Source organism: Lissotriton vulgaris, chromosome 9 (assembly GCF_964263255.1).
Source record: "Lissotriton vulgaris chromosome 9, aLisVul1.2, whole genome shotgun sequence".
Taxonomy (NCBI): domain Eukaryota; kingdom Metazoa; phylum Chordata; class Amphibia; order Caudata; family Salamandridae; genus Lissotriton; species Lissotriton vulgaris.
The window spans coordinates 692,041,112-692,067,373 of NC_141697.1; the positions used below are offsets into that span (position 1 = coordinate 692,041,112).

General features: G+C 42.8%; 1 protein-coding gene across 1 annotated transcript in view; it reads right to left on the reverse strand.

The window, feature by feature from the left end:
- The window catches only part of MEIOSIN (meiosis initiator), a 2,303,138-nt gene that overhangs the window by 715,178 nt on the left and 1,561,698 nt on the right, over positions 1-26,262 (reverse strand). Inside the window, exons 10-11 of the mRNA XM_086938419.1 lie at positions 3,987-4,160; positions 1,479-1,562 (exon numbers count right to left, since the gene is read on the reverse strand). Of these exons, the coding sequence (XP_086794545.1) occupies positions 1,479-1,562; positions 3,987-4,160 (258 nt within the window). The remainder of the gene's footprint in view (positions 1-1,478; positions 1,563-3,986; positions 4,161-26,262) is intronic.

Below are 26,262 nucleotides of genomic sequence, written 5' to 3' on the forward strand. Positions count from 1 at the left end.
AATGTTGTAACTGAGCAGGATAATCTTGATAACTGGGATTGGGCTGAGAGGATGAATTGAGGGAAATTACTGCAGTGAGTATTATATTTTATCTCCTAGTTTTGTAAATACTTTTCTCTCATATGATGACTTCACAAATGGAGAATCAAGTATATGGTTGCATTATATGTTAATGTAGTGAAATGAGATTTATATATTTATGATATCCTCTGTGTTGGGGGAGGGATCCTGTTGTATATTTAAAATGATGTGATAAAAATGTATTTAAAAAAAGAAAAATCAAATCAACAGTCATCTAAGTAATAACATTACCCTCTATAACAACTAAAAGATACTCTAAACCACAATTCAAAACTCAATTCAGAATAAAGACCAATACTCAAGAGCAACAGAAAAGCAACTTCACAATTCCTCTAGAACAAAATATTATGTTTTTCAAGTCAATCTTTCACAATCTAGATCAATAACAGGTTTACTTTTATTAGGAGATTAAGAGAAAAAAATATTTTTAAAATAGATTCAGCACAGCATGTTAAGACATAATCTATAGGATACAGCCATGCTAACCTGTATCATTTACTGGAAAGTTTCTAAAAAAAACAAAGTTTTCAGGAAATGAGATAAGTGCAACCATTGGCAGGTAGTCTGAATACTTGGATTTCCAAAGAAAAGAAAAGAAATGTCTAAAATACTATTGGCCAAAATCCAACATTTTGAATGTTGGGAGCTTCAGACAACCTGGTTAACATTGTTTACATATTACCTTACTAACATTATTTATTTACATAATTACTCTCCTATGTTGAAACCTATCCAACATTTTATTGCCATTTATTCTACATTTTTTAAATTAAATATTTTTTCCCACCTGATAATATTTTCTTTTTTGACTCACTAAGAGTCTCTGTTAATCAAGAAATCCATAAGAGTGTTTCACAATGCAGAACTCAAAACAACTGTCTCTTCAACAAGTCTTTCTTCCATTCAACTTCTTTTATGTCAATACAATTCTGTAAAAAAGTAGAAAAAAACACACACAACCCAAAATCCACAATGCAATCTTTTTTGCTCCATGACGTCACTCTTTTCAAATAATACCAATGTACTATGTTTCAGAGTTCTCCTTTAAAAAAAAAAAAGGAATTCTTTTTTAAATTGGAATAATGCAACTCACTCATTCTGTCTTTCTTCGTGATCAGTGTCTTTTTTCTTAAAAATTAAACTCTGATAAAAAAACCTGACTAAAAAAAATTAAGTTGTTCTTTTTAAGTTTACAGTTTAAAAAAGGGTTTTTTCTATATTTTTTTTAAAACCTGGAGATAAAAAAACTGGTCCGATGTATGCATAGGAACATAACCTGCATGGGGATAAAAAACTGGTTGAAACTACCAGTTAACACAATACTTTTTTACTGAACTCTTAATTAAAATAAATTATCTACCCTGTGTTTTGTTTTAAATAAATGTGTTTGTTCTTACCTGACCGCAGCTCCTATGTGTTTCTGATCTTGACTTTGACAGTCCACCAAGTGTAGAAACAGACGCACAACCATGAACATAATCCTGAAAAGTAAAAATAAAAAAAAAACAATGGAAAACAATGGGTAATTGTTTTTAAAATATTGTTTAACTACGTGAATGTTTTCACAAACCTGTTTACATTTTTTATAACAATTAAGTGTTATAAAAATAAAAAAATCAATGTATTAGAACACTACATTTTATTTAATAATATTTTATAAACCTATTATAGGTCTGGGGTGCTTTTAACTTATTCTATTACTTTTAATATTTTAAATGTTTGTTATATATTTTTATAAATTATATTTAGTAATTAAAGAATTATTAAATGTAGTTCTGTTTTTCTACCAATTCTGCATAACATGTTTACCTTAATTTTGTTTTTTAATATGATAAATATATGAATTCTCATGTCTGGCAATTAATATCCGGGTATTAATACAAAGAGCCCTTATATGTCGACCATACAAAATATTTTTCCTTATTTTAAATAATATTCGCATTTTAAATGTAATAATTATAAAGTTGATTAAATTATCTCTGCACAGGCATTTCGATTACTTAGTATTCAAACATGTCTTCAGTCATTAGCCCTTGATATCTTACATCCCACTCCTTAATAAACTTTTCCATATTCTAAATAAGTATGCATTTTTATAAGCATAAAACTATTTAAATTGTTGATACCAAGGTATTTTAATGATACCAGAGTAGTAATCCACTTCCCCACTCATTACCGTTAGACCCCTTACATCTGTCCCGAAAAAATGATTTTGCTCATTTTAAACAAATATGCATTTTAATATTTTGAAATGTAATTAAAATGTTAATACCCTGGTATTTGATACACATCCCAACCCATCGCTCCTAGATACCTTACATCCTGCTCCTAAATACAAATTCTGATATTTTAAACAAATAGGCATTTGAATTTGAACAATTATTATTGTACTTAAATTATTAATTCCCAGGTACTTTAATTACCATCCATGTATTAATACTCTTCCCCACTCATTAATACACCCTATAAATTTTCGACTGCAAAAATTATTTAGCATATTTTTTTACAAATATGCATAACTAAAATTAAATTAAAAACGTATAAAATACCAACATTTAAAAAAAAAAGAAATTTCTAAGTATAATTCAAAAACACAATAAAATATACTTACCAATGCTTAGCAATTAGCGTAGAAAAGGCATGTGTGGTAAAGGACAATGCATGTTAGAGACTGCATAGTAAAGACACATTGGGGAAAAGGCTGCATGGTAATGGTTGTTTCCCCAGATTCGTCTTCCTTTTTTACCCCAGTTTGTTTTCAAGTTAATGGGGAGAAACCAGCCATCTAGGGGATGGGTTTTTATTTAGCAGAAGCAACAACTAATTGGAAAGTAGGACTGAACTGGCCATTCTGCCACTCTGACATTTCTGGTGAGCTAAAGGCTATCAGGGTGCTTCCAAAACTGGTTAGTTTGCCTTGACGCAACCACGAAAGCCCCTTCGGTCCCATTTTACTTGCTGTGTCCACCATAGTGGGCTTCTTTAAATATTTTTGCCATAGTTGATTTTGGGGTTGAGTCCAGGCATGTTGGAAAGAAGACCTTGCAATGTATTACCAGGAGTATAAAAATGCAATGCCTTTGCAATCTCTCTTCCTTGTTGATTTTCAGTGGCACTGTAAATGGAAAAGGACTGTATGCCATACTAACGTCTTCCTTACTTTAAGAAAGAATAGGCCTTCATACTGTTGGCAAAGGAGTGCCTACAACCTGTGTTGTTAAGGTGATGTGTTGGTAATTCCTGTCTACCTTAAATCAACATTGAAACTTTACTCACTGTTAAATATTTAATGTGTGGCATTTTATAGGCATGCTTACCATGACTTATATAAATGTATAATTTATCTATTCAGCTTTTTGCCTGAATCGTACCTCTTTGCAACTAAAATCCTCTGTAAGTCAGCTAGAACAGCAAACGCGTCTTAATTGTTTTCTTCAAATATCTGACAGTGTGTTTAATTACAATTAAAGGCAAATTAAAGCCATACACTGCAAGTGTATATAGCCCACCAAAGACGAAGCCACAAAGAAGTTTAGTATGTAGTTGACACTCAAGGGTAAATAAACAAGTGGTCTGAGATGTAAAATCTGCAAATGCAAACCAGTAATAGAGGATATGTCTTAATCTCTTGGCCATGATAGTCCCCCATAACAGTTATTTAATGAGACTTTCAGAACATTAGGCAACTTAAAAAAAATAAAACTCCAATCTCAAACCTGTGCACAGTTGTATTTGGATGTGCAGACTGGAGCTGTTTAGTGCATAGTAACAAACATTATACTTTTTTAAAAACATCTTATGAACATCAGTAGTTTCAGGCAGGGATATCCAATACTACAACTGATATTTCATGGAGGCTCTTCTTTATCAAGTTATATCACTCTCTGTGCATCACACACACTTACCTGCTTTAAAAGTTGTCTGTTCCATGCTGATACAAGTCCCGTCACACTGGAGCTTGGGCTGGAGTCAGTTTTGCTGGTTTCACTGACAGATAGGTAACAGTGATCCAGGGAGAATGACGACTGGAAGAGATCGAGGGAATGACGAGGGGTGCCTGGAACCATGTGACCAGAGACCTGTAGGGGGAGCAAACATCAGAAGGGGCAATCCCTATACTGTACTACCATTTTCTATGGTAGCTTGGCTCTTTAACCTCTAGAAACTAGTTTCAATAATTTGAAATACAATTTAAAGAAGTATTTTCTAATTGTGACATGAGTCTTACATTATGCCTTGTTATATAGACCATCAGAACGACTTGTTACAATACCATTTCCAGCATTGGCACAGAACTACCCAAATGGCAATGTCTGGAATCTAAGTGATGGCATGTAGACAAGGCGGACAATAGGTAGGATGAGAGAGAGGGTAAGCTATGGAGACATTTATTTTTTGTTCAGTTAGAGTAGCCTACATCTGGATATCACAATGCTGAGAAAAATGATGGTTTATTAAGGAGAAAGTTCCTTGGGATAGAAGTGTGTGTGGTACAAACCAACTACAGTACAACAGCATAGCACTTGAAAGCTAGCAGACTTTGTATATTCCGTTTATATCATCAGAACTTCAGGATTCCAATAACAAGTTATAAGCACTAAAAACAATGTCACAATATAATAACTTTTCTCACAGACAAACAACATTTTAACTACAAAGGAAACCAGTCTGGCTTTTATTTACCAGCTAAGCCGCATGCATATATTACCATCAGCAAATGCATTGGTTATAAACACAGAATTACTTACCTTTGAAAGCAATATTACTGCTGGATAACAAACCTTTCCAGAGATGCTTCATCCCAAGGTTTCGGAATAGATCTGGCAAGTTTTTCCCTTACATTACCATTACCAAGTGACACGACGTGATTTCATTTACCCGGATGTAATGCATCAACTGGCACCCAGGGTCAGTTACTAGAACTGTTTCAAACCTCAACGAGGTGTGTAGAGAGGAAACAAGAGAGCATCAGCAACAGCTACACCAAAGCAAATCAAACGTTTGCATACTGTGGGACCTTGCTAATCAGAGCACAAAATCCCCAGAACAGGGAGGACGTCAAGGAATAAGCTTGGCATCCACAGTTTTCTTCTGAGGAATACTTCTTCCCGCAACTTCTGAATGAGTACGAAAACAAAATCCTGCGGGAGGTGACAATGAGTAGTGCTGATTAACCAAGTAAGTCATTCATACTACACAGCCTTGATAAAGTATATGTCACTGCATGCTTAGCAAAAGTATGCAAGGAAAACCAGGTGGCCGCTTGACAAATCTCAGCCATCGGGGCATCCTTGGTGAGTGCAGCGGAAGATGCCATGGACGTCGTGGAGTGGGCACAAAGCAAGTCACAGTGTCTTATAGAAGGCGTAACAGATCTGTATGTTAACAGTAACCCAACGTGTGAGTCTGTGCTTGGTTATCGCTCTGCCACACCAAACACTCAAAGACCCAATCATCCACTGTGTGTGGCCTGTATAATAACCAATTCTTGACAGGGGACACATATATTCATTCTCTCCTCCATATTGGGGTGAGGAGGAGAGAAGTAGGATGGATGAAAGAGAGATTGGTCTGTGTGAAAGACAAGCACAATGTATGGCAAGAATGAAGGGCAGGTGCAAAGTAGCAGCTTATCTGGGTATAACCCATTAAAAGGCGGTCAAACCAAAAGGGGCTGTGGTTCACCGACCCTTCACACCACATCTATCACACCAGGAATAGCCTTTAATGTCAATAACATAATAAGACTAATGTGCAATGATTCAAATAGAGAGTATAAGGAAAGACAACACCATATTCAAATCTCATTGTGAAACTATACCCAGCATGGGAGCGAATTCAAAGTAAACTTTTCAGAAAACAAGCTAGGAACAGAGATTTAGATTGGATTGATCTTGTGGACTCTTGGGGGCAAATGGGACAGTCAAATAGCCTTTCACAGCTGTGACTGAACAGGGATAACGGAAAGCACAGAACAAACCATCTGACTTGCATCAAAAAAGAAACCTTGAACATTGACCCTCATAAACAGATCTCGTAACTGGTTTCCTGGCAGCAAAAATTACATCCACCACTCCCAAAGTTCAAGTTAGCTCAATAGTCAAGCGTGTAAACACAGTTTCAGAGGGTTGCGTTAAAGGACCACATCATTCTGTTACCAATCAGGTTCTCTCTATGCAAAAGAGGAGGAGGGGCCCGAATGGCAAATCTAAACTAATCAGAGCACCAAATTCTCAATGCTTATTCTCGAGCATTCTGGATCAGTTGACCTTAGTGTTCCTATGACTACTGTAGGATTTTTGCAAGAAGTGGCATTGGAGGGGAATCTCTCAAGTAGCCCACATACCCAGTTTGATCTGAAGGCATCCCCAGTTAACCATTCAGAGAAATGTGCGTCACAAAACTGGGGACACTTCCTGTTTTGGACTGCTGCAAAGAGATCAACACGTGTCCCGATTGGGAGAAGATATTGTCTGTCACCTCTGAATAAAGTTCCCACTAGTATTCCTCTAGTAAGAGACAACTCAGCTCATCTGCCCTCACACTGAAGGAGCCCCTAGCAACATTCTTCCCGGAGAGTTCATGGTCACAGGCATAAAACATCCCAACTCAGGAACAAGCATCGACACGCCTTGCCAGTGGATACAAAGCATGGTGGTTGTCTGAAAAGATGTGAATGGTACTTACTCAGATGGAAGGGAAGAAGGCCTTCAGGACAAGATCGACAGACCACAGTTCCATCATAATTATCTCTAGCCACTGCTCTGATGCAGAGCAAAGCCCCCGTGCCATCATGTGGCTGAGACTCACCTACCCCATGAGGATGCATCAGTAATCATGAACGCCTGCAACTACAGGGCTCTGAATAGATGATCAAGTAAGAGCCTGGAGGAACACATCTACCAGTGCAAGTCCAGGACACAAGAATGGAAAATCTGTCCGAGATGAAAGGTCCCCCTGATGTTGGAGTCAATAATGCCTCAGGCACACTCAAGGACCCTCACATGCCATCTGGCTTGTTGGACCAGCAGGATGCAAATGACCATCAGGCCAAACAGGCAAAGGACTTAGAAAACTGTGATTGGAATCTGCTTCAGTAACATTGAAATCACATCCCAAATATCTGCAATTCTTTGGGAAGGAAAAGTCTTCATACAGGTTGTGTCTAGAAACTGCACTAATGACGGTCACACAACATACAGCCACACTCTTAAGCCCACAACAATCAACCTAAGTCTCTACATCCACCATAAAATGTCTGCACAGACATACACACAAACAAATCATGATTCTACAATCAAGAGTCAATTACATGTCAATGCACCTACCATCATACACCCAAGCACACTCAATAGGAGACACTCAAAAGAACCACAATATACAAACAAAAAAGGCAAGAAAAGTGCAATGGTTCTGGAGAAATGTCAGGAAGCAATCCATAAAAAAGAATACAGCCAATCTTGAAATGAGTGAAGTAAAATGGCAAAATGTAATATAGCAACTCTACACCAGCAGTACCTCATCCCGCAGAATATGCTCTTAACTGGTCAATATGAGTCTCTTTTACATGAGACCTCAAATAATTCTCTAGCCCTCAAGTCTGAATTGCTTCTCAGGCCACAGCTCTGAAGACAAACATTCCCTCCGGTCCAAGCTGCTTAAATCATTGTTTGATCAGGTCTTCAAAGCAGCAGTATCCCCAGTTCCTACACAAGCTCTATCTAAATCACCTTTACAATAAAAAAGAACTCTGGGAAAGTACCAAAATCACCACTATGACTGACATTTATGACATATTGTTCGAAAAACTCCTTCTGAACATTTTTGAGGATTGGTTATCGGCAGAAGAGGTCCTTGATTTGGCACGGGAGGAATTTAGGCCCTGGTACAGTGCCAGTGACTGCTTCATCATTTTGTACATGATTCAAGGTGAAGAGATAAAACAAAGTAAAGCACAATTTTGCCTTGTTTAATGATTTTAGCAACCCTTTTGACATGGATGATAAACAAAGAGTATGGTCAATAATGGAGGCTTTACATACAGATGAACAATAGTTACTTACCTATAATCTGTTGTTCTCCAGTATTGGTGTCTTTCATAGATTCACATGCCTTAATCATTCCCCGTCGTCGGAGTGGGAGTCCCATGGTACATAAAAAAGCAATAATATGCATATAATAACCAAAAACCTTGGTAATAACCAACCAGGAAGTACAGTAGCCCTAAGCTACAATAGCAAAACGTACACACTTATGACTAACCTAGTCATTTTGTATAGACCAAACTGCAGCCAATCAGGCGACATCACCCACCAGAATGTTCTCCCCAGAGGCTCAGGCTTTCAGATTTTCTCGCACAAGAGTGAAGCCAACATGATCGCCTGAGGAGCCTCTGAGGGAAGGTGGGCGGGTGCATGTGAATCTATGAAAGACACCAATACTGGAGAACCACAGATTACAGGTAAGTAACTATTGTTCTTCTCCAGTATTGTGGTGTCTTTCATAGATTCACATGCCTGAATCAGAGTAGATAGCAGTACAAATCATAACGCTCATAGATGCTCCTTGTATCATAGTACATACGCATGTTTTGCCAAGGAGAATAACATGTAAAATAAGCGTCTAAAAAGAGCATAGAGGAGGAGGGAGAAAAGAGGCTCACCTTATTTGAAAAGACTGCGAAGAACTGCTCTTCCCACTGAAGTATCTGCATCACTTGCAACATCCAAACAGTAATACCTGGTGAACGTATGCCTGCTGGACCAAGTTGCCACTCTGCAGATCTGATGGAGAGGCACACTAGCGAAAAGAGCTGTAGAAGAGGATACCGCTATTTTAGAATGTGCCCTTGGCAAAGATTGTAGAGGTCTTCCCGCGTGTTGATGACACAGACTGATTGCTGAGGACACCCAGCGGGCTATGGTCTGCTTGGATACAGACTATCCTTGACGTAGCCTTCCGTATGCTACAAATAATAGATCTGTCTTTCGCAATGTTGCAGTTCGTTGGAGATAGAATTTGAGACATCTCCTGATGTCTAGGGAATGCAAGACTCTTTCCGCCGCTGTTTGTGGATTAGGAAAACATGTCTTTAGAATCACTGGCTCATTAAGATGAAAGTCAGAGGGAATTTTAGGCATGTAACTTGGATTGGAACGAAGCATCACTGAATTTGAAGTGAATTGTAAAAAAGGAGACTTGATGGTGAACGCCTGAATGTCGCTGACCCTACGTGCTGAAGTCAGTGCCAAAAGTTGAGAAACCTTCCATGAAAGGAACTTGAGATCCACTTTATGAATAGTTTCAAAGGGGTGACGCATGAGCTCGGCGAGCACCACATTTAAATACCAGGATGGATACCAGGATAGCTCTTAGCTCTAGCAGATTTATGTGCCTTTTCTTTTCTTTTGTTGCGTATTTCACTTTCCGTTGACAGTCATTCCCTGAAGGTGTGCCCCCCATCCTTCGAGGGAAGCATCAGTGGTGATGGTATAACTTGGCACTTCCATCAGGAATGTACATCCTTCTTGCAAATTTTTCTTTTGAATCCACCAGTGAAAGGCCACTTTCATACAGTAAGATATGCTGATCCTGTTATCGAACGACCCCGAAACCTGCACCCATTGGAGGCTGAGTTCCTCTTGTAAAGGTCTCATTCGGAGACAATAGTTGGGTATCAGAGGGATGCAGGATGAGATCATCCCTAGAAATGATTTGAACATCCGAACTGAAACGTACTCTTTTTGTTGTAATAGAAGAGGCATCTTGCAAATCTTGAGCTGCCTTTCTTTTGAGACGCAAAGCCTGAGTGAGCTGAGTGTCTAGTGTGGCTCCTAGAAAAGACTTTCTTTGTGACGGAGTTAGATGGGATTTTTCGAGATTGATTGAGAGACCCAGAGACTGAAATAGTGACAGGCATCTTTGAACATGCACTCTTGCTGTTCCAAAAGAATTGGCCTTGATAAGGTAATTGTCCAAGTATGGCAAAATTTGAATGCCTTCTAAGCGAAGATGCGCCGCCACTGGAGCTAACATTTTCGTGAACACACGAGGCGCTGAACGAAGTCCAAATGGGAGAACCTTGAATTGAAAATCCCTGCCAGCCACTCTGAATCGTAAGAACTTTCTGTGCCTGGGAAGGATTAGCACATGAAAATAAGCATCCTGAAGGTTGAGGGTGGCCATGTGATCCCCTTTCGAAAGAAGCTGGAGGATTTCTTGAAGTGTTAACATTCGGAAGGATAATTTTTTGAGGTATTTGTTGAGAGCACGCAGGTCGAGGATAGGGCGCCGTTCTCCTGACTTCTTGCGTATGAGGAAGAACCTCGAATAGAACCCTCTTCCTTTTTGCAATTGAGGAACTTTTTTGATCGCTCCTTTACGAAACATTACATTTATTTGTGAGCTGGTGGTGGACCTTTTGGAGAAAAATTTGGAGGGGTTTTGACGAATTCTAAAGTGTGGCCCCTGGCCACTACATCCAGGACCCACCTGTCCGTAGTAATTTTGGACCAATTCGAGAAGAAATGGGATATTCTTCCCCCAACTTTCGACCTTGGGATGGGCAGAGGTGGTGGCAGGTGGTACATCTCAATGCTTTCTGGAGGAATCTTGTCCCCGGTAAGAAGGCTTCCTTTTTCCTTGCGTGTAATTGTTACCTCGCTATCCGTATGTTTGCTGTTTATATGGTTGATACCGCTGGTTACCTTGCGAGGAATGGTACGAACGTTGTTGAGAATAGCCCCCTATACTGGAAAAAGATCGACGTCATTTGGCACCACGAAAGGACGATTTATGAAACTGCAGGTTTCCCAGCAATCTTGCAGTTTCTGAATCCTTCTTTATGGCCTGCAGGGCTTCATCAATATGCTGGCCAAAGAGAAACTCCCCATCGTAAGGCATATCGATGCTCTTAGCCTGGACCTCCTGGCGAAAGGATGTTGACTTCAGCCAACCCTGTCTTCTCAGCACTGCTGCCCCCGCCAATTGCCGGAAGCCTAAAGATGCCACATCTACTGCTGCGTTAATCATCTCGGCTGACGTGCACTCTCCTTCATGCAATATTTTTCTAGCTTCTGATCTTTCAGGCTCTGGAAGCTTTTCAATATATGGTGAGATATCCGACCACATTTGTCTATTGTACCGCCCCAATACTGCTAGGGAGTTTTCAGCACGGACAGTAGTTGCAGCTACCGTTGAAACTTTTTTGCCAATGGAGTCCAGACGTCTGCCTTCCCTGTCAGGTGGAGCGGTTACTTGTGAAGATGGGTTTCTGGCCCGTCTCTGGGCCGCTTGGGTGACGACTGACTCCGTCTTTGATTCTCCTATAAGGCATGCAGGTGAGGTGAGAGGTGCCTTATACTTTTTGTCTACACGAGGCAAGACTGCAGGTAAAGAATTTGGAGTTGACATGATTTTAAGTCCCTCCTTCCAGATAACATCTATTATTGGGATCGTCTTCACCGGTCTTTGCGGTTGATCTTTAAAATCATATAAGAAACAGTCATCCAGTTTCGTTTCCATGGAAATTAAGAACATTTTCGTTGCTCTTTCCATTATGAGATGGAATCCCCCAATATCTACAGGCGGAGAGTCCGCGGTATGAAGAGCAGAAGGTGATGGGTTTGCATTTGGTAGTCATCCCACTCCGACAGTACAGATTTCTCATCCACCTCTCCTTCTTCCATGTCGTCATCAGTGGTTACAGCCTCCTGAGTATGGTGGGATTGTGCCGGAGAAGGTGGAACTGTGGACCATATTTCGGGTGCTGATATCGGAGAAGATTGTCTTGAGGGTCTAAACGTTGATGCAGATGGGAGAGAACCGGCGATAGTAGTGGTCCAACATATACTGCAAGTTGTTGAGGAGAGCTAACAGCATCTGCATTGTAGGCACCATGGCAGGAGCTTGACCTGTAGGTTCAGGAAACTGCTCTTCTTCATAATCCTCGTCTTGAAATGTTATAAGCAGCTCAGATGGACTTCTGGCTGCGCTGAATCTCTCATTCACATTAGAGTGTTCTTCATACTCTTCTGAGTCCAAAAGTTGTTCAGGCAACTTCAATGGGGAGAGAGCCGCTAAGTAAGAGCCCCGTCTTTCCAATAAAGAAGCAGCCGTAGACGGCGAAGCAGAGGAGGCTGCAGATGGTGCAGCAGACCAAACCTGCAGTTCTTTACACAATAAAAGAAGAGGCGTCGACAGACGAACCGTCGACGATGCAGTCGACGGAGATGTTGTATGGACTGAGGACACCGACGAGACAGTGAACTTCATCGACGGAGCAATCATCATCAACGATGTTTTCGACGACGACGACGCAATCTCATACGCCCATAGCTTGGTGCAAATGGTTACCAACGTTAACTTCACCAGAGATGGTAGCAGCTATACACACATTGGGGTTGGGCACAATAGGAGATTTTTCCGTGATGGCAGGGGAAAGGAGGGGACAGAATTCCTAGATACTGAACTGAGGCCCATGCTTCTAAATACCTTCCATTACTTTATCTCTATAAAAACCATCAATAGAGACTCCAGGGGTGGGGGGATAGCTGTTATTTACAAATCGTCATACAACTGCACTTTTGAAAAGGAAGCCATCTGGGGTTGCGAAAGCGCACGATTCAATCTCCACTAGTCCCCAGTTCACCCTCTCCGGTCTTTATATCTACCGGCCACCTGGCCCTACTGCCAGGTTCATTGAGGAACTCCTAGATGTGGCCCACACTCTAGTGATATCCTCTCCCAATTTTACCATCCTGGGAGACCTTAACTTACATTTCGACTCCCTGACCGATCCTACCATTAAGAACCTTCAGGCAGACCTCACAGCCCTTCAGCTAAACCCACTTATTCAAACTCCCACTCACTCTGCCGGGCATTTATTGGACCCTGTTTTCTCCAACCTCTCAGATGCCTCGGCTGTTCCCCCCAAACCCATGGGGTGGACGGACCACTCTCTTATCAAACTCTCCCTGAAGATCAGAGACTCGATTGTGAAAAACACCACCAGCGCCTGATACAAGAGGCCTTGGCATAAACTGACACCTAGTGATCTTACTAGTAAACTAGGCAACCTCCACTTCAACCTCATAGACGGAGACATTAACTCCGCCTACGCGGCCTTTCAAAAATGGATCAACTCAGGACTAGACTCCCTAATTCCAGCAAAATGGACTAAATCCCGGAACACTCCATCTAACCCATGGTACAATGAAAATCTTCTAACCATGCGGAAAGACTGCAAAAGAGCTGAACGCCAGTGGAGGAAAGAATACAAGGACACCGACAAAGCTGCTTACCTGCTAAAATTGAGGTCGTACCACAAGGCGGTTCGCACCACCCGTGCTTCTTTCTATGCGGAAAAAATCAGCTCCAGTGAGAACCCCTCAAAAACAATTTTCGAACTTGTTCAAAAACTTAAAGATAGCTTTAATCCTGCCCCTGGTATTACCTCCGCACAACAATGCGATGAACTTGCCACCTTCTTTACGGAAAAAGTAAAGAAAATCTACACCTCCTTTCCTCAGAACCTCCCTGATACCTCCAAACCACGTGAGCCTTTGCCAGACAGTCCCAGTTTGTCCCTCATCCCCAGCTTAACTCATGACGAACTTGCCAAACTGTGCACTAAAGTCAAATCTGGCTCTCCCACAGACGCCATGAGACCCGCCAAATTCTTAGAATCTCTCGAGTTCTTCCTTCCTCCTCTGACTACCCTACTTAACCTATCATTCTCCTCAGCGGTGGTTCCCACTTGTTGGAAGCAGGCTTGGGTCTCTCCAATTATAAAAAAACTCACCCTAGACCCATCGAAGCCAGAAAATTTTAGACCAATTTCATTGCTTCCATGGGCCTCAAAACTGGCAGAAGCCCATGTGAACAAGGTTCTAGCCAACTACATGACGCAACATCAAATCCTAGACCCATCACAGAACGGCTTCAGGCCAGGATTCAGCACCGAATCCGCCCTGCTGACCTCCATTGAACACCTACGGAACATTCTGGACGCCGGTCAAAGTGCTGCGCTGATTTTACTCAACCTTAGCGCAGCCTTTGATACGGTCTCCCACTCTATCCTACTAAAACGTCTTGAAGCCATAGGTATTAAAGACCTTGCCCTGGAGTGGTTCCGATCATTCCAGACAGACAGATCTTTCCGGGTCTCTGCCCCCCCGTTCATATCCCAGCCTCACCCCATAGAACAAGGCGTCCCCCAGGGATCGGCGCTCAGCCCGTCCCTATTTAATCTTTATGTCTAGCCCCTCGCTGAAATAGCAAAAGAATGGGACCTGACGCTAGTGTCGTACGCCGACGACACTCAGCTGGTCATCTCCCTGACTGAAGGTCCCTCGATCTCAGCGGCGAGATTCAAGAACGGACTAGAGGCAGTCGCACGCTGGATGTCACACAACTGCCTCCAGTTGAACGCTGGCAAAACAGAGGTGTTACTCCTGGGCAAAAATTCCGACTACTGGACTGAACACTGGTGGCCGTCCGCACTGGGCCCTATCCCTCCCCCCAAAACCGTGGTAAAAAACCTTGGGGTCTGGGTGGATGCATCTCTTAACTTTCAGACCCACACTAAGAAATTGGCTGCCACCTGCGTGGGCCTGTTGAGGAGCCTTCATCCGATTCTTGGCTTTTTTGACCATCATACGCGCCAACTGATAGTCCAATCTACCATCTTGGCTCGACTGGACTACGCCAATATCCTTTTTCTCGGCCTTAATAAAGCTGAGATGGCGCGGCTACAACACATACAAAACTCTGCTGCCAGGGCAGTTGTAGGCCTCCCTCGTAGGTGCTCTGCAAGAAACACCATCCAGAAACTACACTGGCTGCGCATGGAAGCTCGAGTTCAGTTTAAAGCCCTTACTACTGTTTTTAAAATTCTCAAGACTGACTGCCCCGGTCTCTTGCGTCCACTCCTAGAGCCCTACACCCCTCAGCGGGCCCTACGCTCCTCGGGTCAAAACCTGGTTGTTACCCCACGTATAAGGCTAAGCAGAATGGGCGGTCGCTCTTTCAGAGTCTTGGGGGCAAGGCTCTGGAACTCCCTGCCACTTCACATTCGCTCCTTGACTAACCTGCTGGCCTTTCGTAAAGCGATCAAAACACTTCTATTCTCCCCATCTTAATCTCGTCCAGTCCTTTCCCTCCTTCCCCCCCCCCTCAGGTTATTGTTATGGTTCAGCGCCGGGACGCCTCGTTGCTGGGGCAGCTGTTTGCGCTCTATAAAACGTAATAACATAACATAACATAACAGTGCGCTGAGGCGAATGCTGGGCGATGAAATGCTGGAACCCCCAGAGGTGCGTTCTTTGACTGCAATGATTTAGGCAACCACTCCTAAACGTATAGTAGCCAGGATTTATTCCCAGTCACAGGAACTATATAGAGACCGCAATATTAAAGCCCGACTCGACTGGCAGATGGACTTAGAACGGGACATAAGTGACGACATGTGGAAGTACTGCTGCGAGGCTACTATGCATATTTCGCTTAATGGGCGACATTGGCTCATCCAGTTTAAAGTCTTGAACCGCATTTATTACACACAAAATCGCCTCCACAAATATGGACTACGTGACACGCCTAGCTGCGACCGATGCAGGGCTCTAGAGGCTGACTTCATACACCTAGCATGGCTCTGCCCACAGCTTGCTAACTACTGGACACAAAGCTTCACCGAAATTCAGGCAATAACGCAGGTAGATATTAGCCCAGACCCCCTACAAGCATTACTAGGTTACTCCAAGAACATACAGAAACCCATTAGATGCGTGGTAGACATGGCTCTCCTAGTTGCCAAATGTGTCTTGGCGATGCACTGGTCCAGGGGCCCCCTCCCAATGCTGAAATAATGAACTAGTGACATGCTATAGTGCAACACGCAAACAAAAGCATCCAGTGAGCTCCTTCCCTCTAGGAATCGACCAAAGAATTTTTGGGGACACTATGCCACTTACACCGTGACTAAGGCCACGGTACAAACTACAACATCCATAATGGTAGAGGGTGATCCGATGACACAATAAACATAGCTACGATATCTGGAGATGTGAGTTACATGTTAACAAGATACCTGCACTGGGCAACTGGAATGTTTAACCTTTGACTTTGCTGTCCCACAATACACAAATTTGGTTGCACAGTCTTGCTCGCTCTGGTTGTTGGTAGTGATTTGTCAATGTGGAGGTGCATCAATCAACCTACGTTTGGATCAAGTGATTATGTGGATCTTGTTTTTATTATACATGTATTGTGTTCCAAAGTGGAAATTGAGCCCTTATTTCTGTTTTTTTTCTTTCGCATTCTTAATCCCCCCTTTTTTCATCATCCTAATTTATTATGATTTCTTTGTATTGAATTATTGAAATGGAATTTTTTTTTTTTTAAAAGAAATGGTTCAAGAATTAGTGAGTTTTGCTCTATTCCTCCTACCCTCCCATGCCCTTCGAAGACACTCCACAGTATCCATCTCTCTCCCAGGGCTCATATAAGAGCGACAAAGGGCCATAGTTGAAGGGCATGGGACGGCGCCCTCCATCTCAACAGCCATGTGAGGCTGGAAGGGGGTCGTGTATAACCAGAAGTGTAGATATTGGGCTTGGGCACAATAAGCATATAATATGTCAAGTCCGGAGCACCCTTCCGCCTTGTGTGAGTGGAAGAGTGAGAAATTCACAGGAAACCCTTGGTTGTTTACCCTCCCATACTAGAATGAACATACAGGATTTTAAACTTTTGAAGAACTGAGACATAAGCTAAAGTGGAATACTGACAAATAGATGAAGCAATTTAGTAACGATAATCATTTTTGCTATCACAATTCAGCCAGCTGGGATAAGTTGAGACCATATAACTATCCTTTGCTCCAACCATGTTACGGCCCGGCCACAGTTCACACTCGACAATTCTGTGTTGTGACTAAGCCATATGCCCTGATATCTAACCAGACAGTACGCCCATTGCAAAGGGTATTCAATTGGAAACCGGCATGTGTGTTCATTGCGAGGGAGTAATATGGAATATGCCCAATTTATTTGAATGCCTGAGTAGCCACCAAAGTGGATCACTTTGAGCGTCAGAGGAGCTAGATTCTCTTATGAAACACTAGAGTATAGATTGATATTGTCCTTGTACATTGAGACTAGCAACCCTCTAGTGATGAAACTAATGCCCCTATTTGGGTGGTATTGCTGAAGCCCCACTGCCTGCGGCTCCACTGCAATGGCAAACAGGAGCAGGGATAGAAGGCACCCTTGGCGCGTGCCCTGCGTATCAGGGAGGGGATCGTAGATTAGCCCATTTCAGGTGCACCCTTGCAGTAGGAAGAGAGCAAAGTAATAGTATTTGTTTAATAAAATTAGGGCTAGGGTCGAGCCTGATCAGAATGTGAAAGAGGTAAACAAATTCTAATAAATCAAACACCTAAGTGGTGTTGAGTAGGGCAGCTACTGCAGAGATTTAGGGGTTGAGATGATCCATCACCGAAAATATCATGCGTAGGTTATGGGATGTTGAACAGCCTGGAATAATGCCGGACTGATGAGGTTGTGCTATCATGGGTAAGAGGGGCTGTAATCTATATGTAAGGACCTTGGCATGCATTTTGGTGTCAAAATGTATTAATAAGAGGGGTCCGTATGAGAGTTTCAGGAGTGTAATAATGCCTGCGTCCCTTAATGAATGTGGCAGAACACCTGTTGTCAAAGAGTCTTGGAACATGGCCTAAGGTGTGGGGCTAGTAGCGGGGCATACTCCTTATAAAAGACAGTGGTAAGACAATGTAAGCCTCGTGCCTTATCGCCAGGTAGGCCTCTTATAACTTGCTTGATTTCTTCAGTGGTGATGGGTTTGTAGAGATAGGCCCGGTTTTCCCCATCAAGCCAAAGGAATTTCATGGTGTCAACATAATCCGATAATTCGGCTGTGCCCCATGTCGGAGCTGCAGATTATAAGTGACCATAGAAGGCTGACATGACTTCCAGCAGGTCCGTTGGGGAATGGACGGGTTGGACTTGGGGTCAAGTAATTCAGTAATATAATCAGAGGTCCGCGGAGCACGTAGCAGGATGGCAAGCAGCTTACTTGGGCGGTCACCCTCCCCATATGGTCGAGCCTGAGTGTGACAATGTAAAATGCGAGTTTCGCAGAGGGTGTCTTCCTGGAATTCTAAGCGTCTGTCCCTAATACTGGTCAAAATATCAGTTGGAGTGAAAGTATTGCTCCTTCAGGGTTCAAATATCTCTTTCAAACACAACTAGGGTTCCCGGAATTATCTTTAATACCCCTGACTGTTTTGCGATGCAAGAACCCCACACCAACACCTTGAAGGCCTTCCACAGAGTAAATGGTGATTCCCGGGAGACAACATTATGCTTAAAATACTCTACTATTTCTTTGCGAATCTCAGCTCAACAGCTAGGTTCCGGAACGTATGGCAGAGCTGTGCCTATGATATCTGGTGTTGGGCATTCCAAAAACAGCCGGTTGGTGAACAGATGTTTAGCTCAGCCGGGAGAGCCCTCTCAAAGAGCAGCCATCTTGCTGCTCGGTGTCAGTCAGTCAGTCAGTCAATACCACTTTATTCGATTAATAAAAATCAAAAAAAGTATACTTTAAAATACATCCATGATTACAATTTTATAAAACTCCTATATACAATACAATATTTCTCAAAGGAAAACAAATTCATTATACGTTAATACAAAACCAATAAAATTGATAATTCTATCATTCCTGTGTTTCTTAGTTTCTTGATCCGAGCGGCAGATACTAAAAAATGTGCAATATAAAAGATGTTCCGTGGGTTATTCAGTAATTGTAGATACAGTAAGGCTGGTTTAACCTGTAAAAACCCTTTATCTTTTAACAGTGGGATCATGTATTTCTTTCGAATAGCTGCATAAAATGTACAAAAAAATGTAAAGTGTGCAGTATCCTGAATTGAATAACAATCACAGGCACAGAGAGCAGCGTCATCTGGTTTGCACCACCCTACAAAATCTTCCAGAATGAGATGAATCTGGTTAAAACGAAATCTTGTTAATAACCAACGATGGAATTGTTTTGAGAAAATGTTTAAATAGGGCTGAATAGTTAAGGTTGTTACTAACAAATAGTGTGCCCTAACCAGAGGTTTTTTATGTTCCACTGCCTCACGTTCCTGTTCTCTAAAATTCAGGAAGTTAGTTTTAACCCATTTTACATCTGCTTTTACTATTCCGTCCGGTACAAAAAAGATCTCAGGTCGTCCCACTATCGTGAACATTGTTTTAATATAGGACAGCCACTGTATCTCATTAGCTCTCTCTAGACTCACACAATCCTTTAAAATCTTATGATTAAGTGATAGCTCCGGATTCAGCCATGTTTTGATCCAACAGAGTAGGGGGGCCATACTCATTAAATCAGAGACATATCCCTTCCCTAACTCCCGATGGGTTGCACAAGTTGCAGTGGACTGGGGAAGGGATAGGAGCGAACGAAAAAAATTGTTTTCCGCCTTCTGAATACATTCCATTTGTTGATAGCCCCAAATTGCGGCACCATATGTCGCGATTGCCAGGCATTTTGCCTTATAGATAGAAAGAATAGCTTCACATGGTTTACCACCTAAACGCTGAGCAAAACTAAGTAAGACCATGCCCCCACTTGTTTTTCTTTTGAAATAAAATATATATATTGCTTACAGAACTTTCCAGGTGCAACAAACAAATCTCCAAGCCCTTTACTGGAGCAAGTCCTGTACCTCCAAAAATATAAACTCATGCCTTCCCGAGAAAATTTTATTTGAGACAGAAATATAGTCTCAGCCACAGTAGCATAAAACTTCACATAAAACCAATGGACTGTTTTGCAAAAACCAAGGATTGCGTTAAATCAAAAGGGCCAACCCATCCCCAAATTTCATCAGATGGGGAGAGTACCCTTACATTACACTCCCCCAGCATGTCCTGTACTGATGCCAGAACATCCTCCCATTCTGTGGAAAGAAAATCAGCCTGGTGTACTGGTACTGCAGGTGATTGAAGTGTGATCTGAAGTAGTAATTAATCAGGGCCACAACCAAATCCATTGATATTTTGAACAATGTGCCACCTCTGTTTGGACTCAGCCATTTGCAAATCAGTCTTAACCCTGCTCCAATGGGAACAGTCCAGCCGAACTGCCATACCAGATCCTCCTTGAACCAGAACACAAACAACCCAGGAGAAGTTTTGCCCTTATTAGGGTTCATTAGTCAGGTATATCTTAGTTGGATCCAAACTGACGGGGCATGGTGTGTAAAATAATGATGGACTTGGATGCAACCCAGAGTAATTACCAGTGGCTAAGAATAATTCAAGCATTCCATCCATCACTTTGTTTTATACTTCAAGGTGACACCCTAAGTGGGACAGGTCTTGCAGTCCAGGCTGTACTGTTCCAAACTGAGGTTGCAAAGTGGGAGAAAAACAATGGACAGGGAAGCGTCCTGAGCGACTGCCAGTGGCTGAGATTAATTCAAGCATTACATCCATTACCTGGTCGTTGTTGCAACATTTTATCATATAATGACGGCTAGGCTCTAACTTCATCCCTTCTGAGATGTTTACCAACTCTACTCAAGAAAGTGACAATTTTAGTGTCCAAAATCAAAGTCCCTGGTGTTTTGTCTGAAATACCCGAACTGGTGTATTCTGCCTTCATTTTAGATCTTGTAGCTCTGTCAATAGGAACTCAAATTCTCGATTTTACATACTATTCCACAAACATGGACTGTGGATATTGTAACAATCTTGGGTCAAAAATGGGTTGCCTTCAGCATCCAGGAACTGGTGACATCATTATCAGCATAGAATGTATCATTATCACACAAACCACCTGTAAAGTGAACATTTAGCTTATCAATCGGCCTTTTATATGGCCCAGTCAATAAACCCATAATAGAGACTTCCCATAGGGATAATAAGCCCTTTACGTACTGCAGAAAGGAACCACAATCATCCATACTATTCTCAATTCCCTGGGATTCTCTCCCATCAGCCTACATTTAAGTTTCATTATTAAATAGATACGGATGTTGTCACTAAACTACCAATATCATTAGTCATACTTTTCAAGGAGGAGGAGACCACCTTCTGTAATGAGATTTACACAGAATAATCCAGAAAATCGCAATAATTATTTTTCTTAAATCTGAAACATTTTATGGATTTTTTACAGCAATACAAAACAGTAAAAGCCTGCACTAGATAGAATCGTTTACCACACTGGACAGCTGACACTCTGACTATTGGGGCCCCAGAACCTGCCGTACAAACCACAATGATAGTGCGCAATACAAGAAAACCAAAGAATAACAACAGCCCCTCCAGCACCACCTCAACTCACAGTGTTCAAAATACAGCTTGCGCTGGGTCACTCATCTGAATTCCACAAAAGACTGTCCACCCTTCCCATATTCTATAATATTTCTCGTAGCATCCTCTGTCTATGCAAATCGGGCACTCCAACCCCATACTGCAATCCAGCACCCTTCCAGACCTCTAGGTAGGGGGTCCTGGCATCTTTCCATGCTTTCGCTATGTTTCTCTTGGCAGTGACAAAGCCTAGCCAAAGCAAGGTCTGTTTGTATCTATTACCATCCACCCCTTCCGCGATGTGTAGCAGGACACACTGCGGGGTCCTCTGTAAGGTCAGGCCCAACACTCCGGTATACATTGGAAATGTTATGTTCTGAGATGTTTGTCAACCAAGTGTGAGATGTAGGGTTTAAAGGCATGGCGGGGTTATGAAAACTTGAAGAATTGCATTTGATGGACACCAAACTCCTCCTGGAGCTCAGTGAAGGTCCTAGGTGGAATACATCTCCCAGTCGAAAGATGCTGATGCGGTCCCGGTGCCAAAATCCCTGCAACTCATCTATCTGGTGCAAGACAGTGCCCACCCACATGGGAGTATCCAGTGTGAGTCATCTCTTCCAAACCATAGATGACATCACCTCCTTCAAAACATTAAGGACCACTTGTGCGGCTAGAGGGAGCTGCTGAGGAGACACCCTTCATACAGTAGAGGCTGGAGAGGAGTCTCACCAAGTGCCCACCCCTTTGATGCATAGGCTGGATCCCACAACCCCCCAAACTACCATTTCTTTTAGGATAGCCAACTGGTCCGCCCTATATGGTGTAGCAATACACCCATCATAAGTTGACGTGCAACATTTGGACAGCACAATCCGAGGTAAACCCAGATGTCACAGGAAACCCTGCAAAAATGAGGCAATACGTGTGAAGAGGGAGGCAGAGACAGTGAATGAAAAGTTTTGAAGTTGTTAAACAAGTGAAGTAGGGCCACAAAAAGTAAAAGAGGAAGAGAGGCCCAAAACTTGAAATTCACCTCCAATCTGTCCAGCTGGGGCTGGATGTTCTGTTTCCATGCAAGAGTTGCATCTGAGTTGATATAGATCCCAAGATAGTGGAACCCCTGCCAGAAATCCGCAAGACCCCTCATCCACGGCAACTCAAGGACACTGTCCCTCACTACATAAACCGAGGATCTGCAAATGTTTACCCAAAGTCCTGAGTAGTCTCCATAGATGTTCAACAGTTGCAATGCATGCAGCCGGAGCACTGGAGCTCCGTCAGGAACAGGAGCACATCATCAGCATACAACACAATACTTTCCAATACTTTTCCTCTGACCCAGGGATCCCCTCACAGTGGAGAAGTGTGGCTCAATGATTAGAGTGGCAGACCCTGATGCAGAGGTCTAGCTCAGGACCAGGGTTCAATTCCCCGCCTCGGTGGGTCTTGGGCTCAAAATTCCACGGACCTTATATTTCTTGCCTCGGTGCCTATTCCAATCAGGGAGTCCCACTCTGCAACTCTGAGCAATAGCTTGCTTAATCTCCTCAACGGCCCCCACAACGCTAAGGATGCCTGGCCTCCACCTTGGGGGTGCCCAGTAGTGGACCCCTCACAGGGAAAGCCAGGATGGGTTCCACAGCGGTATTCGTACAAGCGCCTCGAGACCCTTGCGGGTGAGTAGTGCGCTATACAAGTATCAATTTACATTTACATTTACACATTCTTTTAACAGTGTATCTTCTCTGGCCCCCTCTGCCAATGGCTCAATAATGAGAGCAAAGTCGAGAAGTGAAAGGGGGAACCCCTGACAGGTGACCAGTTCGATACAAAATGGCACAGAAGTGGCCCTCACTTGGGCAAATAATTCTGCATAGAGGAGCTGCACATTACTGATGTACTGGGGTCTAAAAGTCATTTTGGTCAGGAGTGAGAACAAAAACGGAAATCTTATGGAAATCTACCTGCCGCAATGCACTGTCACAATGAAGGTGTCTTGACAGAGCTATCACACCACTCGCCGGATGTTGTGCCTTTTAGCCCTACTCGGCATTAAACCCGACTGGCCCAAGTGGATCAGAGTGTCTGTAACCTTGACTAATCTATTTGTTAGGGCCTAGGTCCACACCTTGACTTCAATAAGAAGAAGGGAGATCAGCCGGTACAAATCACAAAGGTCCAGCAATTGACGTTTATCAGCAGGACAATAATGGCAAGGTTCTGAGGGCCAGGGGTAGAAATCCTGAAAGACCCCTAGCAAATGGGGCCCTGTAAGTACCCACGTGGCCCTGTGAAACTCACCCAGGAGGCCATTGGGTCACAAGGACATCCCCGGACAAAGCTGCACCAAGCCCCCCCAGTTCATCCACCGTAATGGCCATGTCTTCGGTTAAAGAGATCTAGTCAAGAGGTCCTGCACTAATGCTGCAATCTCTGCTGGGCTCTCTGTCTCGTGACAAGCATATAGCACACCATAATGGAAAGCAAAATAATCAGCAAAGGGTCTCTGCCCCCGGGCAGTCATATGCGAGACGGCTTAAGGAAGGACGAAGCTAAGCACAGCCAATGCTTGTTACCCCACTGATAAATCTGTCTCTGGGTTGCCATCCATGCAGACCGTGCTTCGTCCTTTAGGGTTTGCTGAAGGACGGAATTGGTATGTAATGAGTCCCGAAGAATTGCCAGATCCAACGTCTCTAAATATTAAGACTCCAAGTCAAGAAGTCCGGCCTCCAGGTCCACTGCAGCATCTTCATACTGGGTTGGGCCACACGGAAGCAACTGAAAAAGCCTCAAATGCTGGCCTTCCAGCCCCCAGAGGATCCTGGGGGAGGAAACTGACCCTACAAAGTGTAGAAGGCAATCTTGGGTTGTATTATGTAGGGCAGTCCTAAACTCGCTACTGACCAAGGTCCAGGGACTAAAACGGCACCAGGGTGAGCCACCCCGCTCCCCAAATTTAACCAGCAGCTCCACCTGCATTCAAAGTACCAGCCACGTATCAGTATCCATACCTCATGTACCATATACCCGCAGGACCTGGATAGGAGAAAATAGTTCTGATTCCAAAAGGTCTTGTGCACCCTAGAACAAAATGTATAGCCTCCTTCCGGCAAAACCGCCACAAGTCTAATAACCACCAGGGGCGGCTCTAGGCTCATGGCGACCCTGGGCAGGGAGCGTAGGTAGGGGGCCCCCGGAAGAGGGGGTCTGGGCAGGGCGGAGCACGGAGGCCAGTCAAGAGGGGGGGGGGTCAGTGTGTTTGCAAGTGGAATAGAGCCGGAGGCCACCAAATCCCTGCCAGGGGCCGCCACGCAAATATGTATCCATCCTCAGAGGATTATTATATTAAGGATATATATTGACGTGGTGGCCCCTGGGGTTTGGTGGCCCTGTGCAGGTGCACAGCTTGGACATGCCTAAGGCTGCCCCTGATAACCACAACCTGTTTAAGAAGTGGTCCAGTCACATCAAGGATGCAGAACCTCCCGATACCTTAGAGGTATGATCAAGTAGTGTGCTAACAACTCAGTTCATGTCACAAAATGGGATCCAGGACGCTGCCGGGAACTCCGAGAGGATGGTGCGAACTGGATGTAAAAAAGCATCAGACAGAGGAGGCGCATATATATTAAATATGGAAATTTACTTCTCCCACAGCATGCAAGAAATGCCCACATACTAACCCAATTTATCATGCCAAGTCTATATGTGTTGGAACAGGACGTGCCCCTCAACAATATAGTAACCCCTCAGAACCCCCAGTGGAACCCAGAGTGAAACACCCTTGTGAAACCCATGTAAGCGAAGAATTACAAAGAAACCAAATTCAATTATTTGGTAAGAAGAACCTGACTTGAATTACAATGCGAAAGATGGTAGCCAGGAGGTTTGTTAAACATTCAAAGGCTCAATATGGCTCTGTGTCACTTATCCTTCTAAATTAGGGATTTTTCTACCACTAATGTAAAGTGTTATCTGCCAGTCATAGATCTTTAGCATTACATACTAGATGCCAAAATGTCTGAATTATTTTTTAGAAGTTCTGGATGTTAGTTAATAAAGTGCTGTACCAATTTACTGAAGCTTGATTTTAACACTTCATCATTGGACTGTAACCATAGGTATAAGATAATTAGACGTAAACAACTATCAAAAGGCCATACTGAAGTTTCCTCCCACCACTCCAATTACATATTTGCAAACGATGGAGAAAATCTACAACCAATCACTGAGCCACACAGGCGAAGAAGATAGTTCTTATTAAACAAGAAATGTTTGTGTGTTAGTGAGTTAGCCAGTAAATTCCAATAACATTTTTGTTTGAATATGTAAGCTAGGTGATCTTTGACTCAAAATATATTGCCTTAGGCATCACTGTACCTGTCTGGAGTATATATGGATACTACATCTAATGTCACCAACCATACAACCTTTTCCCACACTATACCTCCAATATGGGATAAGAGATACCTCCAACAAATAAGGAGTCTGTATATTTAGATACATTTTCAGTCACATTACCAATACCTGATACACTCAGCCCACCAGAAGGCAACTTTTGCTTTTAATATTTGGGAAAAAGATACAATGTTCCAGTTTTACAATGGCATGTCAAATCTTTATTTAGTATCTTATAAGTTAAAGCTTCATTTAGGAGACTGTCTGCTTCCTGCATGCCATTTGTTCGATCTAGAATTGTAAAGTTTCTTCTTTTAACCATTGTTTTAGTTTTATTAGTGGGCGGTTTCTAATTCCTTATAAAATTGTACTTTATTGTCAAACATGAAACCATTTCTTTATTTTCTTCTGCGTCATTGGCTCA